Source organism: Cercospora kikuchii, assembly GCF_019650295.1.
Source record: "Cercospora kikuchii DNA, contig_00004, whole genome shotgun sequence".
Taxonomy (NCBI): Eukaryota; Fungi; Ascomycota; class Dothideomycetes; order Mycosphaerellales; family Mycosphaerellaceae; genus Cercospora; species Cercospora kikuchii.
The window spans coordinates 2,262,478-2,278,820 of NW_025408585.1; the positions used below are offsets into that span (position 1 = coordinate 2,262,478).

The 16,343-nt window shown below is 54.1% G+C and overlaps 5 protein-coding genes across 5 annotated transcripts; 3 read left to right on the top strand and 2 right to left on the bottom strand.

The window, feature by feature from the left end:
* Nucleotides 1-470: 470 nt before the first annotated feature.
* CKM354_000713200 (uncharacterized protein) lies at nt 471-2,576 on the top strand (the record flags this gene model as incomplete). The annotated part of the gene is made up of 2 exons (XM_044802475.1): nt 471-2,413; nt 2,540-2,576. 2 exons carry the CDS (start codon nt 471-473, stop codon nt 2,574-2,576), a joined length of 1,980 nt encoding a protein of 659 aa, XP_044658410.1.
* Nucleotides 2,577-2,826: 250 nt separating this feature from the next.
* CKM354_000713300 (uncharacterized protein) lies at nt 2,827-4,268 on the top strand (the record flags this gene model as incomplete). The annotated part of the gene is made up of 2 exons (XM_044802476.1): nt 2,827-2,863; nt 2,929-4,268. 2 exons carry the CDS (start codon nt 2,827-2,829, stop codon nt 4,266-4,268), a joined length of 1,377 nt encoding a protein of 458 aa, XP_044658411.1.
* A 273-nt stretch (nt 4,269-4,541) lies between these two features.
* Nucleotides 4,542-5,205, top strand: CKM354_000713400 (uncharacterized protein; the record flags this gene model as incomplete). The annotated part of the gene is made up of 2 exons (XM_044802477.1): nt 4,542-4,942; nt 5,022-5,205. The coding sequence occupies 2 exons, from the start codon at nt 4,542-4,544 to the stop codon at nt 5,203-5,205; spliced, it is 585 nt and encodes a 194-aa protein (XP_044658412.1).
* A 1,565-nt stretch (nt 5,206-6,770) lies between these two features.
* On the bottom strand, nt 6,771-7,620 carry CKM354_000713500 (uncharacterized protein; the record flags this gene model as incomplete). The annotated part of the gene is made up of 2 exons (XM_044802478.1): nt 6,771-6,797; nt 6,856-7,620. 2 exons carry the CDS (start codon nt 7,618-7,620, stop codon nt 6,771-6,773), a joined length of 792 nt encoding a protein of 263 aa, XP_044658413.1.
* A 3,828-nt stretch (nt 7,621-11,448) lies between these two features.
* CKM354_000713600 (uncharacterized protein) lies at nt 11,449-14,755 on the bottom strand (the record flags this gene model as incomplete). Its single annotated transcript, XM_044802479.1, has 2 exons — nt 11,449-14,450; nt 14,506-14,755. 2 exons carry the CDS (start codon nt 14,753-14,755, stop codon nt 11,449-11,451), a joined length of 3,252 nt encoding a protein of 1,083 aa, XP_044658414.1.
* Between the last annotated feature and the right edge of the window lie 1,588 nt (nt 14,756-16,343).

Here is a 16,343-nt window from a genome sequence, read left to right on the forward strand (position 1 = left end):
TCTGTCTTTGCCAGATTCGGGGCACGGCGAGGATATGAGCTGACGAGATGGATGGCTGTGATGATGACATCGGATACCCAGCTTTTTACGAGTGTATGCGAGTAGCTTAGAGCAAGTATCATTACCGCAACGCTGTCGAGGCTGTCCTTTTTCGGTGGCTCGGAAACGTTGGCTCAATGCAGCAACATCTCAGCTCAACATAGTGCAAACCCCTCTCATTTCATCATGAAAGATCTTTCCGACCTTGCCCTCGTACGGAGATGTTCCTTTGTCTTGTTGTCGTTGCTCAGAATTGGTTAGACAAATTGTTGCTTGCACGATCGCCAAGACATCGATTAAAGTTCTGTGGCGCAGTTGCCAACTTCCATCTCGCAAACAAGCAATCATACTGCGGCCTCACATCTTGACATAGTGGCTATGCCATGCCACATCACTGTACTGAGAGGATCGAATGACATACAGAAAGTCTCATGGACCACGTACCTCTGCCCAAGTCCGGTCGCCTTTGGAAGACCAAAGCAGACTTCTTTCGACCTTTCAGGAGTGCAGCGGCACAAGAGGCTGCAGACAAGGATAACAAGAATCCTTCCGGATCTGGCATTTCACCCCTCTATGACCCCACTCTGATACCTGAGGAAAGGACAGAGGAGAAAGACGAACCTGATCTCAGAGAATTAAATTCTGCGTTACTGGCTTTGGTCGATATCTTCCCTGATGTTCAACCTGAGGTGTTTCGAGAAATGCTCGTAAACGTGAGCGAGGAGAGTCGCCTGCAAATCGTTACGGAGCACTTGCTGATTAAGAAGGCGAAGTGGGCCAAAGGGCGGTACAGAACTCTTCGTGGGACGAAGCGTGTTGCTACTCCTACTACTGCCGCTGTCGATACTCGTCCGCGAGATGTGGAGTTGTTTCGAAGCGAGGCATATAAGGATGCAGTGAAGCAAGTATTCTATCAGGAATTCAAGACGCTCAGCAAGTCGACAGTCCGAGGCGTGCTTGCGGAACAGAATTTCTCATACACACTGGCAAGACCGGTGCTCCAGCAAGTGGCTGCGAAATCATGGCGCTTCTCTCTAACGAATTTCTGGACAAGGCGGGCCACAGATGATACTACAGAAGTTGGCAATCATCCTTTTATTGTTTGGCAGAGCCTGGGAGATAGTGAGGCTTCTACAGCCCCTGCTGTACGGCGGACAGGCAGTTCACAGCTTGACCACGAATTGCATGAGCTGTTTGTCGCGCCCATACTCAAGAAGCAAGAACAAGAGCGTGCGCGCACCGATTACGAAGTGGCGAGCAAACTCAACGAGGATGAGGCAGAAGAGCTCGAGGCTCTCTTCGATTGCGAGTGTTGTTACAGCTCGGTGACGTTCGAGAAACTGGCCACTTGTGATGACGCATGCCATGTGCTGTGCTTAGAATGCATCAAACGAACAGTGAACGAGGCATTGTACGGTCAAGGCTGGTCGAGAGCGGCAGATACGAAGATTGCGACAGTACGATGCTTTGCGTCTGCAGAATGTCCCGGCAACATATCCAAGGACCTCCTCTATCGAGCATTGACAGAAGGACAGGATAACGAGGACGTGTGGAATGAGTTCCAGGCACGTGTGTCGAGCGAGGTCCTTCTACAGAGTGGCCTGCCACTTCAACAATGCCCTTTCTGCAGCTATGCTGAGATTCAAGAATACCCGAAACCACGACTGAAGCAACCGACGGCAGTTTGGGAACATGTCGCTCGCTATGCGCCACCAGGAGTTCAGCTCATATTCCTTACCTTCATCATGGCACTATCGCTCTTCACAGCACCTCTTCTCGCCCTCGGCTCCGCGCTTTGGCTTCTCATCGGGTTTATCCCACCTGTTGCTGCAGTATTGGATCGATCCATCCTACGCATCCAGAAGCGGCGACAGAATCTCAAATTCGCGTGTCGACATCCGAAATGCTCACGTATATCCTGCATTCGCTGCACCGCTCTATGGAACGATCCGCATAATTGTTTCGAATCGGAGAAGACTTCGTTGCGGACAGCGATCGAGACCTCGGCCACAGCTGCAGTCAAGCGCACGTGCCCGAAATGCATGCTCAGCTTCGTCAAATCTTCCGGCTGCAACAAACTCGTTTGCAATTGTGGCTATACGATGTGCTACATCTGTCGATCTGAGATCACTAGCCGAGAAGGCTACGCACATTTCTGCCAGCACTTCCGACCGAATGGAGGCAAATGCGCGGAGTGTGAGCGATGCGATCTCTATGGCGATGAGGATGAAGAAGCTGCCATCAGGAGGGCAGCAGAAGCAGCAGAGAAGGCTTGGAGGGAGCAGGAGGATGGAAAGGCCGCAGGAGGTGAGAGCAACAAAGTTGCTACGCAGCTGATGATCGATGCTCTCGTGGGCGAACGAAAGAGACAATGGTATGACGAGTGGTTGGACTCGGTCCTGGACGTGATTCTTGCATAGCGACCAATTCTTACGCGATGATACCCCTGCGAATTGATTGAGTTCAAGCTCCACCGCTACTTCGGTATTTCCATTCGCAGTGATCGCACCGTGTCTGCTCGTGTTGACGGTGTCTGATGCGGCTTGTCGGGAGGGAAGGTGCGCCTCAATGCGGAAGCACCAACCCCGATATCGCGCCTTGGCAGGGCAGATTGTCACAGGCTAATGCACATGCTTTCGATGGATTCCCCAAAAACATGACTACTCCCCAGCTAAAATGGAGCTACGTGAACCTCCCACCAACCTGCGGGCGAATGGCAGCAACCTCAATTTACAAAATCTACACAGCGGAGGAATAGGTGGCCGGACGCCTCAGGAAACCGTCAAGATGAAGGAGAAACACTTGACGGTCGTCATCAAGCTCGGTACAGCACTAGTAAAGACTCTAGGCAATGGTATGCAGGATTATGATGTGCTGACAGTGGGCTAGGCACATCCTCCATAGTGGACGAAAAGACCCATGAGCCTCTCCTCTCTACTCTCTCGACGATCGTCGAAACCGCAATGAGTCTTCGCCATGACGGACATCGGGTAGTCATTTGTTCGTCTGGAGCCATTGGCATGGCCCTACGGCAAATGAACATGGAACGACGACCCAAACTCCTCCCGCAAGTCCAGGCGCTGGCAGCAATAGGACAGTGCAAGCTCATGGCCATGTGGGACCAGCTGTTCATGCACATGCGGCAGCCTGTAGCTCAGATCCTCTTGACGAGAAACGACATTGCCGATCGAAATCAGTACCTCAATGCACAGAACACCTTCCACGAATTACTACACATGGGAGTCATACCGATCGTGAACGAGAACGACACACTTTCGGTGCAAGAGATCAAATTTGGAGACAATGATACACTGAGTGCCATAACAGCAGGCATGGTCCACGCTGACTACCTGTTCTTGATGACGGATGTGGATTGCTTATATGACAAAAATCCTCGCAATCATCCAGATGCCAAAGCAATAGAGGTGGTGGAGGATATCGCTGAGCTGGCTGCGGATACTTCAAGCGCAGGAAGCTCGCTCGGCACAGGTGGAATGAGCACGAAGATCGTGGCTGCAAGATTGGCAACTGCCGCTGGTGTAACAACTGTCATCACTAGGAGCAGTAAGCCGGGAAATATTGCAGCAATTGTCAGACATGCGGAAGCTCAGAAGGCGGCAGCGAAGAGTATGGAACAGAGCGGCGAGTTGGCGCCCCATGAGCCGGTAATTCATACAACGCCAGTCGTCAACGGAAACGGGGCACTCAAACTTGAAGAGCCTGGACTTCCTCCCTTGCACACTCGGTTTCTACCAGACCCGCATCCGATCAGAGATCGCTATTTTTGGCTCTTACACGGTCTCGCGGCGCACGGAACCGTATACGTCGATCACGGAGCTTACACGGCTCTGCAGTCGAAGAACGGACTACTCCCTGTCGGTGTCGTGGACGTTGAAGGCCACTTTGGTCAACACGAATGCGTCCGCGTCGTGGTACTGCCAACGAGGAACTCGCCCTTGAGTGAGGGCGAAGAGGTTGGCAAAGCCATTGTCAACTACTCCGCCATTGAGATCAAGAGAATTGCGGGACACAGAAGCAGTCAGATTGCTTCAATAATTGGATACGCAGACTCTGAGTACGTCGCTGTGAGAGACAGTGTTGCGCTTTTCAACAAGGACCTGAGTCGACCGGTTACACCAGCGCCGGATGAGACGAAGAGGTTGAGCATTTCATCTCCGAACGATAAGCGGTTCAGTATGGGACGGCTGTCGAGCTATGTGGATGGCTGAAGAAAAGCGATGTTTTTGTTTGCGCGCGCTCTTACTCTTGCATGTTGTACGGCACTTGCTCTTCAACGGCTGCAGCCTGGGCTTCTTACTTCGTGTCGCCTCGAACTTCAACATCGACCACGGGAGTAAAAAGCAGCCATTCGTACTACCATACCTCTCGTCTTCCACACAAAGACTGATCATTACTTCACATCGCGACTTCGTTCATACCGGTCGCACTCAGTCATACTTTCCAAGATCGAGCGCACTGCACTAGACGACAGCCCCGGCGAAATGGCGACGACGACAACGACGACACCATGCGCACTGCAGACGTCGAAGTTCTTCGAGCTCCCGCCAGAAATACGGAACCTCATCTACGAGCTCGCACTACCTTCGAAAGAGCGCAACGAGCGACTGTTCATCACGTCGCCTTATGTCGACAATCACATGACACTCGCTGTTCAGCCTGCCGTCACACGCGTCTCGCGACAAACTCGATCGGAATGCCTCGCAATGTTCTACGCCAACAACGAATTCTCGGCATACATCAATCGCTTCGAAATCCGAGAGCTCCTTCACTTCGTTCGCTGCATCACCTCTGGCCCCACGCCACGACCTCAGATACGAATCCACACATTCATGATGCACAATATGGGATGCTACCGCGGTCTTCTGGACATGGCGAATGATTGGTCTTTGCTGAACTACCAAACCATTCACCTTCAAATCAGAAGTTGCATATGGCTAGGCAGGAACCCGATACAAAGCCAGCCATCTCGTTAAGGAGGCGGTGATTTCTGCTGAAATGTTCCCGCCGAAGCAGGGGAAAGCGGATCCGCGCATTGAGAAGAGATTGCGGTCTGAGATACTCCGTCGAAGGGCACCGAGTGAGCCCACTCGTGTTGCATGTGCCGGACCTTGCGAATGTTCCCCCTTGACTGCAAACACGCTATAGGATAGTTTACGGTCGGTGAACTTACGCCATTTGACATTCCCTGGGCCATCGACGGCATTTCTGTTTCCATGATTGGAAGGGCAAGGGGTGGGATGTTGGGGCACAGTCTTTCGCGGAGCAGAATTGGCGTCTTGTTGTCATGGCATGGGAAGGATCGCAGTGCGAAGTCTGGTGCAGCGGTCTTCGTATAAGCGCAGATGAGGGCCTCTATTCATGTTGGTGGAGGCAGTTGAAAGCATCATCAAATTCAACTCTCGTTAGAGTTGGTAGCAGATACGCTTCAAGAAGCGACGAAATGTTCCATCTCTCACAGCAGGATGGGCTTCAATTGCAGAAGTAACAACTTTCGCGCTTTCTTAGATCCGGCACGACGAACCTCACTTTTTGATAGGCTTCGGACTCTACGCCCGCTTCTTCGACAGACCCTCGATGTTGATGATACAAACACAGCGCGATCGATCCAGAGCGGTCTGAACCTCTTCCGTATCAGCCAGTCTGTAGCACAAACAAAAGCCACTTGGCATGGCTGCAGTTCACGGTGATCCTCGTCAACGCCCAAATCCACGTCTCACAATCCCCATCTGACAGCAGTCAAACAACTCACAATGACGCACCGATAAGCATTTTCCATTTCGAAGCCACTCGCGCGCGCGTGGCTGCAGAAGTATGCTCATGTTCAACGACAGAAGGCTGTTCGGATAACCTCGCCGCCCAGAAAAAGACAAAACGTCTTCGATATACAGATCCTTGCAGCCACAACTCTTTGGGGATCGCGGAGCTGCTGGCATCCAACAAGATCTGGGTGGGGATTTCTGCAACAGAGTCGAACGAATGGGGAAAGCGTGACGACACACGGGCACGAACAGGCGTTCTTGCCGTGTTTCACGACAGGATGCTTCCGCGTCAAAGTGTGGAGTAAGGGGAGCGAAGACCGAAGAGACTAAGTTACAGCAGACGGTTGGTCGACGTCTTGGGAGTCAGTCAGCAATACACGTGTCACTTTTATGGGAGAACAACATCATCACTCTCGAGAGTTGTAGTACAGCAACAGCTTTTCCTTGTCTTGTCTGTACTATTTGGTAAATTGTTTGGGGCTCCATATCAAGGAAATCCCTGGTTCCAACGCGGCTTTCGTCGTCCGTTTTGGTAGACGCACTTCAGATTGTGCTTTGACCCGGTCGGCGGGTGTGTCCTGTTTGTATGCCATGCAATGCGGCAATCCGCAGTTCTCCCCGGTCAGCCTCTTGGAGAACGGCCGGTGCCTCTTTCCACGCCACAACGAATCGTGTTGTGCGCATATGCGGTGCCGTGTTCTTTCGACGCCCTCTTTGTCGCCATCGTCGGCGCGGTTCCTCCTCGTGTCATATCGTGTCATACAGAAGCGAAGTGGGAAGCAAATGCGTTCCCAAAGTCCCAAACTCAAGGACCATGTGGGTCAAAAAAATCTTACAAATTTCCCCGTGTCCCAATCCATGTATCAGTATCCTGCCAACGCCATGCATGAATGTGCAAAAAAAGTTTGGTCATCAGTGTGAAAGAGTAAAGAGATTCGTGTAGCGGCCGTTTCATTTCGCACCAAAGAAACCTGCGGCCTGGTGAGGTGCGTTAGCTTTGAGATCAATGGAAGCATATCGATGATGTGTTACTCACCAGACACGTCTCACACGCGTCCCCAGGATCGCCTCCTAGTACGTAGCCATTGCAATTTCGTGCAGCAAAGTAGTAGCACTTATGACAGCCTCGTTCGGCCCCTTGGCTGTTCAGCTCAGCGGCCGATTTTTGACGTCTCATCGAGGGCCGCGATTGTGATAACGTTCGCGCAGGTTGTCGCGATGGTGATTTTGAAGCAGGAGGCAATGCTGGTAGCGCCTTCTTCTCATAAGTGTCGATAGCCTCAGGTGGTCCAAAACTCGCGGGACTGAAGTTCGTTTGAAGCTTGGGTAGTGAGGGTCGGTGTTGCACAGGCACGACTGGACTTTCTGTGCAAGGAGATGTGGGAGCAGAAGCTGGCGGGGTTGTAGGAGACCCAGGTGCCAGCTCGTGTACGGGCTTCGCAATAGGTACAGGTACGGGCTCCGGTTGCTCTGCGGTTTGCGGGTAGGTGTGGCGATTCCGCTGCAGAAAGCCTCCAAAGCGAAACTTTCTCTTTGGGCTCAGGAATGACTTCTTGCTGCGTATACTGATGTTGTCACTGCTGGATTCCTCAATCGGCGGCGATAGAGGCCTGGTGGCTTGGTATGTTGATCGTAGGCTGTAGTTCGAGGCAGTGCTGGTAGTGGATATGCTGCTCTTGTAGGAATGCAAACTTGCTGGAGGTGTGTTTGGAACATCTTTATATGACGTGTCTTTGTATAGATTGTCCATGTATGAAGGTCTTGAGAAGGCGGGTGACGGTCGCGGATATGCCATAGTCATCTTGGTATTATGATCTGAACGAGTGCCCCGTTCAGTGTTATGCGAAGGTCCAGGTGCGGCTTAGTCCTTCCTGCGCATGCACGAAAGCGAGAAGCTGTGCAACGACGTTTCAGGATGATGTGATGCTGCCCAAGAATGCTGATTCAGTGACGTGCAGAAGAGGCCTTGGTGGAAGTTTGCTAGTTGGGATTGATTATTGTCAGAGGCAGCAGCGAGTGAAGGAATGTCGGCGGCCAGATTGTAGACCAGAGGTCATCTAAAGGGCATCAAGGAAAAGGCCACTCCTCTTCCCGTCGCATGGCTACTAACTTGCTAAGCTCCAAGGTTCTGTCTTAGCTCCTTCGCGCCATAACTCAATTTGTGGTATGGGCCCCTTCTGAGACAGGCTGGGATCAGCCGTCGTGGGCCGTCGAGTGGATGACGAAAGGGAGGCTGTGGGTAGCATGTGAATAGGCCCAGTCCGCCAGTGCTCGAGCAAGGAAACCACGGGCAGTGCTGCACGCGGGCCTGCAAGTGCGAGCGTGATGAAAGTGTGGTGCTGTTGCCGGCAGATCGCCATGAGTCTCAGCACGTTGGCACTGACAGCCGACGCAGGGGGCAGATCGGCCATATCCTGGATATTTTAATATCGTGTTGCCCCGAACGAGAAGTGCAGGTGCTGCGCGGAGGAGCGGTTCAGGCAGTCGAGTTCCCTCGTCCGTCGTCAACGTCGGCCTATTCTTGGGATCAATATTGGATGTGCTGCGCGGAGCGGACTGCTGCAGGGCGAGGTGAGGGTGGACGACTGCCGTGCCGAGCCCACCATCTCGCACCTGCGTGCTGCGCATGCGCGACGAGGCTTGCGGCAGAAAGGCGCCGTCGTCGCTAGCAGCGCTGTCCTGCTTCCCACCGGCTGGCCTGCGCGCTTCGCTACTGCGCGTCACCGGCACCATGCTGGAGCGAACCATTTTGCAGCACTTTTTAGGGCACTCAGCAGCGCCCCGATGACATCCTGGAGCTCCCGCTGAAACAGCAGCCATATGCGGCCGCCGCGGGTACTTGCTACACCATCGTCCGCCAGCTGTTCTCTCCGAATTCCCTCCTGGAGCAGTCGCTCTTAGTGTCTGATAGCGCCGTCCCGCGAGCCCTCGTCGCGGATCGAGTGCCACGCGAACCGATGCTGTGCCGCTTCATCAATGCCGTCAAAGCTCTGCGATGAGCGTTGGCGGGAATTACGGGACGTCGCTCGTGGCTGTCGAGGCGAAGCGAGGGCGAGGGACTGAAGAAGCCAAGGCTAAGGAGGCTAAGGGACTGTATGTGGTATACTTTGAGCTACGTTTCAGCGTGCGGAGGCAGCTGTGGTGCAGCAGCTGCAGTCAAGCGAGCAGCTCGAGGGCAAGAGCAAGCACATCACAGTCACAATGGCCGCGGAAAGAGCTCCATGACATCCATCACGCACAGTACGCGTTTGCAGATCCCCTGACCCCGACTAGACTCTTGCCCCGCTATTTCTCGCGTGTTCTAGTGCTCCTGGCGGATGAAATTCGCGTGTTCGTCACCAAGCCTCTTGTCCAATTTCAGTGCCGTACGGCTAAGTCCAACCTGCGGACGCAGCGCAGAAGGTCGCCGGCTTGATGGTGTTTCCGATGCTCCTATCAGTCCGAAGTCGAAGGGCTATGGCAAAGGAGGTGCAGCTATGCATATTCAACAACCATAATTGCCCGGCAACCTGGCTCGCAACTGTTGTGAATTGTGCTCTTTGACCGCGCGTTCTCCTATCCGGGCAACAGATCAGCAGAACATGCACAAGAATCGGCGATTCGAGCTGATCTACGAACCAGCTTCACGGAGCCGTGGCACGCGAGCATGAGAGACGACACATTGGAACAACCACACCACTGCATCCGTACCATTGGACCTCAGCTGTGAGAACGACAGCAGGCAATATCTACTCTCAACATCCGCTTCCATCCTCTTCTCTGCTTCCCCACCTACCTTGTGGCCGGAATCGTCCCGGCGTTGTCTCCGCGCTTATGGAGCCACGGATGGACTGCAGACTGCAGTTGTCCATATTGACTGACAAACGGCTACAGGATGACTTCTGCATCCTACAGTGCCTTTTTGGCGAGTAAGTCCAGGGCGCGGAGGCCCTCCAAAGTTGTGCCGGGCATTCTGGTCACATTGGTTTGGCAAATCGCTCAACGACCAAGGAAACTTCACATCACGAGGAAACCGTTGAGCAATCCCATGAGCATTTGCTGATCTTTCGACTGCACAATGAGCGGTTGTCGTATGGCATCGCACATGATACGACGCGGGCACTGCTGCGCGTCTAGCTGGGTAGCTTCCTGAGCTCGGTCATCGACGGTCACTTATAGCGACAGGGAGCACCACCATGGCATGAAGCCGTGTGCAGTGCTAATGCTGGCCCTCCATTACTGTCCCCATGGCGGCTATTAGCTGCGATGACCATATCGCACCCATGCCGCAAGCAGACCTTCGATCCAGTCTATAGGCGCGTCTGTTATCCACATGGAGCAAAGGGCAAATGCGCATGTTCACTGATCAGGCGATGAGGCTCGCGCTTCGATATGTCCTTTCTATCACCAGGAACCTGGCGATACTCGGCCTCATAAATTGGTGATTGATCTTGATCGCAAATGGAGGCCGTTGCGCTCACACTGCATCACCAATTCGGCCATCGCTTGTGGGAACGCATGTGAATCGACGTGATGCAATTTCCAACAACGTCCTCGGACTGCAGTGAAGCAAAAACTTGACAGAAAGTCACATCAATATTGACAACCCAGCATACCCTTGCCAAACCTCCGCACGTCGCACAAGAGGAAGCGCAAAGGGGTGCTGCAGCCAAACACACGCTTGTGCAACCAACCATGCTGCAAGACGAGTAACGACATTCGAATTTCCAGGTCACCAGATGATGTGATACGCAGATAAGGCTACTGGCAGCCTATCAACACCACTATCCGACTCATGTGCCTCGCATCATCACGCCAGTCAAACCAGGTAGGTCCTTCACCGCAAGTTGGGCGTAAGAGAGAGCTGGAGCACGTGGGTACCGTATCCGTCTATTGCCTTATTCAAAACTCTCCTCCCGACCGCCCTAAAGTAGGACATGCTTTTCACCTTGATGTCCTCGGTTCTGAGAATATACTTATAGCTCATTCAGTCCCGGCATGTTATTTACCTCACAAACTTACCGCGGCATCTTTCAGCGCTGAGGGAATCATGTGCGCGAAGCGCTCGCCGACTTTCGGCTGATTACACGTGCGACGCAGCAATCCGCGCGCATTGATATTCGGTTCAGCAGACACGACACGACTCGGTCGCATCGACATCCAACGGCTCAGCACAACACGCTTACGCAGAGATACGAGACCCATCACACCGCACGAAATTACATCACTTCGACAATGATTATTCAATCAGAAGAAGATTTTGCTATCTCATCCTCCCTACCTACAACATCACCGTACAAGCTCTCGCCGCACCTGCCACCGCGTGATTAGTGTCGGAAATGTACACCATCCACAACCAACAACCACCGTCGCCCAACGATCAAGCGCAAAACACATTCGCGAAAAACTAAAATACGAGACACACATCGATGCCAGGGTATCACAAATGCCGCCCAATAAGTCTTCCAAAAGGAAGGACTTCCCACGCACAAGTACCGTAAAACGCCCTTCCCAATTTCCCTTTTTTGATCCCGAACCCATTTCCCAGTTCCCCAATGCACCATTTTGCACAGATGAACCGCCCTGTGGTGCTTTTTCTGTTTTTGACAAGTAATGATATCAGTTTCGCTCCCCCAAAAAAGAAGTTATGCTATTTTCCCATCCGGCTTCCATGCACTTGGTGTTTTGATTCGTATTGCTCATATTGTTGTTGCTGTTGCTCCTGCGATTGACGATAGTCTTTCAGTTCTTGATTGAATCCAGGCCACAGCATTTCAATGCACAATTCGAGCTGACGCGCCGATTCTTCCAATAGCTCCCACCGAGGCGTCTCGAAGCAGTCGCGCATCAAAACCAGCAGGCCTACCACGCGATTGCGATTCGTCACGTTATCAAGCTCGCTAGGATCTTTGATCTTGTCAAGAACACCCAGGAATTGCTGCATGTCCCACACCTGCGCTTCGACTGTCATCAGGTCATATTTTCGATTCGTGATCGGGCCATCGAGCAAATATCCGTACGCCCAGACGACCATGCAAGCATAGTACAGAATGTACGGACGATTCAGCAAATAATCATCTCTCGCACTGTATGGGATCCCTGTCTTGGACCGCATCCGTCCAGTGTGCGGTGTCGATGATTCCGGATCTGGCATCAGGACTTCACGAAGGAACCGCATCGCGTAGAACACGGCATCTCGCGCGCGCGGACTTGATGCCCATTCCTGCATGCGCTGTCGAACGACAACCCGGTCTACATCGAGGATGTCTCGTCCCAATACACGATCTGCCCCGGCCAGTACCTCAACGTCAACAATCTCTGCATGCAACGCCATGTGTGCAAGGCTGTGCAGGCAGGTTCTGGATTCGAACACGTTGTCGCGATGGTCTTTGTGGCAATTGGACTTGTTGCCCAAGTCTACGGGTGGGTCGGAAGTCGCCTCGGCTTTTACCAGACTCTCGTCAAAGTCCTTACGCCAGTGGTCAAACGCATGGCACAAGGTCAGGCGCCACTTGATCGGGTTGCCAATAGAGTTCTGCGCCGAGAATGTATTGGCTTGCAGTTCTCGGCTATTCATCTGCCAGCTGAGGTTCAATAAGCCTGCCATCAAGATGACACGGCCAAAGACATTAGTGCGGACTGGTTTGCCGTGCATGATCCTCTTGAGACCTTCCTGGAAGGTCAATCGCTGAAAGCCGTTCGCTTTGAGACTTCCTTCAGCACGCATAACTTCGGCGCCACTCTGTGCAGCCCAAATGGATTCATCGCACGGCAGTTGTAGCGCGAGGTCTGCTGGTGCCATGGCAGCCGCATGTCCAAACATCGCAGCATGTGTAGAGTCGATGACAAAGGCAGCATAGCCGACTCGGAGGGAGGCTTCCTTACTGATCCAGTTATTCCACCAAGGATCTGCTGTGTTTTGGCCACTGGTATTGATGCTGCCCTCAGGTCCAGGTGGGGTTCTGGTAGGATCCTCGCGTGCCTTTGCCTCATCAGTGGCACCGCGTCCGATGAGCGAAGAGCCCCGGCGCATGACGGTAAGTGTGGTGGCGTGGTGAATATGCGCCCTCTCATGCAGTGCTCTGGTGCTGTACATCTTCTCAAAGAGTTCTAGGAGAAGCATGGTCTGAAAGGTCCACATCTTCGCAGGTGGCCTGAACTCTGCTTCCTTGAAAATTTCCCAGCGAATGTGCCAGGCGCAGAAGAAGGAGAGCTCGGCGGAGGCCTTGATGCGCTCTGGCGTGTGGGTACGGTCGAGGCAGCAAGCGCCGAGACACATCATCGCTAGCAAGAGCAAATCAGGACATGTTTGTCCATTAAATGATGGGCGATGCATGATCGGCATCTGTTGATGTATGTGAATCCAGAAACTGGTCAAGTATGTCTTCAACATCTCGACGCTTAGCGGATGGGTTGGATCGGCAACATCACCCGGCAGGAATTTATTCTTGCTCATTTGTCCAGGCACGCGCTCAATGTCTTCCCATTTCTCTACCATGTTGATGATACGCCTCTGCCTTTGCTCCGTGATATTGCTTTCGCGCATGGATAGATCCATCGCGTATATCTCGGGCGACTTGTCACTGTCCGCGTCCGTGTCAGACAGTTGAGGCAATGCACTGTCTGCCTCATGCTTGAGTTGTGCCACTCCAGGCACTTGCATGTTGTAATGCAAGTCGAACGGAGGCGAGGGCCCATCAACGAAAGACATACCCGGGTCCTCGATCAGTTGCACAAAATCAAAGCCTGTGTGCGATGAGCGATTGAAGCTGTCCATGCCGAAAACGGGCATGATGTAGCCTCCAGTGTATTGGCCGAAAGCATCGAGTTCAGGCACCATGTTGCCGGAGCCATCGTTGCTAGGTTGAAACTGATATTCCGCTGTCATGGCGGAGGTATTCATGGTATTCGAGCGATTGTTGTAGGCCGGCGGCTGCATTTCGAATGGGGGCAAGGGAGGCAGCGAACCGGTGGCAGAATTCGCTTGATACTGCTGATTCGCACCTCTGGGTTCTTGTGTTTGATACGGCGACTGCGTGTACACGGGAGTCTGCGGCTGGTGTCCTGGCACCGGAGGAGGGTGCATTGCAAGTGGTTGCACGTGTCCATTCGCCATCGCGTTCGGCCGGCTGAACTGGCTGTCCACACTGTAGCGTCTGGCAGTGCTGGATGACGGTGAGGGCACAACGTGTTGGGCGCCGTTGAAGCTGGATGGGTAAGCCCCGTAGGCTCCGGAGGCAGTTTGCTGTGAGTCCACGCCATTTGGACCTCCAGTGTGCAGCGACGACAGCTGCTGATTGTGTTGAGATGGGTTGGGATATGGCTGTTGGTCTCCCGCCGCGGTGTAGAGGCTTGGGGGGAGTTGTGTTGCTGGTGAGATGTATGCCTTGGAGTCTGGAAGGGGCAGCTGCTGCACCGAATGCGCCGAGTCGCTGGGTGATGATTCGGTGTGTGTCGACGCAACGTCTTTCGTTGACCCGGGCTTGGTCCCAGTATTCGGCTGCTGCCGCTGGCTGTTCATGAAGGCGTCTTTGCGCTGGAGGTGAGACCCCTTCGCCGTGTGGCGCTCCTTATGTCTCGCGCACAGGTCGGCCCGCACGAAGTTGCGATCGCAGCCTGGGAAGTCGCAGTAGTAGATCTGCTTGGGCGTATCTGCGCACTGGTCAGCACGGTGCCGCGGAGGGTTGCACTTCGGGCGCTCACGCACGATTCAATTGATGCCTATACAGGTGCTCGGCTCGCGAGTACGACTTGCCACAGTCGGGCTGCGGGCACTCGTATTTCTTGTCCATCGTCTTGACCACGCGGCGCTTCTTCTTCGATCGCCGCTCCGACACGTCGTCGACCTCGTGCTCCGCGTCGTCCATCTCTACCTCATCGTTCTCCTTGCGGCTGGCGGGCCGCGAGTCGAGCGGTGCGCCTGTGTCCACCGCGCTCTTCGCCTGCTTCGCACTCATCGCGGAGCGCTCCTCATGCGAATCGGGGTGCGGCGGGCGCGCTGTGGCCGTCCTGGGTGGTCGCTATCGGGATTGCAATCCTCCAGCTGCACGCAGCTGAGGCTCTAAGTCGGTCGTCGGGGCTGGTGAATCAGCCTGCGCAGGTCGCTCGTCATCTCCTAGTGGCCCAGATGACAATGCTGCGCGGCGCAGGGCAGGGCGGCGTCACGAGGGGGATGACAGGACGGGCAGGCGCGGCGCTGTGCTATCGTTGCAAGGTGGAGAGAGGATGCAGTTGCGTGCATATCCTGGGGCACACCGAGGCGTGGATCACGCAGCGCTGTGCGACGGAGCCGGATTGATAGCTGCTGCAGGTTGCTGGTCGGCCTGCCTTTGCTATAATCCGGGGGTCGACAGAAGGCATCGCAACAGCAGGTCAAGAGGGTGCGATCGGTGGGGTCATCATCCCGCGTTTGTGGTCCACAGGATCTAGCATGCTCAGCCCGACTAAGCTGACCGTGACGAATGCACACAGCGAGCGCCGCCGGGCTCGCACTGCACACAGCAACGCGCGACGGACACGCTGCCGATTCGGCTGCGGCGGAAGACGACGCTGCCCTCACAGCAGGCGGGCTCTCGCAGCGTTGCACCCACCAGACGCGCCAGCCTGATTACTTCGGGATGCCGCGATTGGCCCCGTCCGCGGTGCTCGAAGCCAGATCATCCCAAGCAGAGGCCGCAGGATGATCGAAAGGCTGGCTCCTGGCACGCCTGCAGGACGTATAGGCGGGGAAACGATGTACCCATCGTGCTCCTCTCACGCTCGCACTGCATCCTGGACGCCTCATCCGCCGCTCAATGCAATACTGCACCGTGACAGGCTCACAGCAACACGCTCTATGCTTGCGGCCTCGATGCTCTGGGCACCAATAGGCTGCGAGAGCTGCCTCTACTGTCGCGGACGGCGAGCTGCGATCGAAGACAAGCTTGCAACGCCTCGTGGTTTTGACGCATTCGCCACTCGATGGCTGAACCTTATGCACCACACAAGGTATGGCCGCATGCTGGTCGATGAAAAGGGCGCAGGTCCTGTGCCGCCTGCATGCCAACCGGAACTCTGTTATGCACTTCTCATACGACACAACTGATTCACCAACTAATGGAAACCTCTCGCAAAGGAAAAGCGGAGAATGGCAAAGCAAAGGCCATCCAGCAGCCGATTTGCTCGGGACTGGATGTAGCGTCGTGCCGCACTTGCAGTTCGCGAATGCAGCCGCGCAGAGTGTTGGAAATGTACTGGTCACCATTCTGCCTCTCCAATTGATAAAAGCGTTCGGGAGCCTGCGTGAACGATGCTGGCTGTCAATGGCGATTCTACTCAATCGAAGCTCGAGAGGTTCAACGCGTCGATGTTAATGACGAAGCGCAAGATCATTTACATATCTATTCGCATTTCGGACCCTTTTCCACATAAGCGACCGAGCGTGGGGGTTCCTTCTCGGAGCTAAGATCAGATGAGGCTCTATCGAGATCCCCTTTTTGTTGAGATAGATCGCATTTGTGTTCGACATCATCATTCCATTCGGACATCTCGCCGAGCCGATCTCGC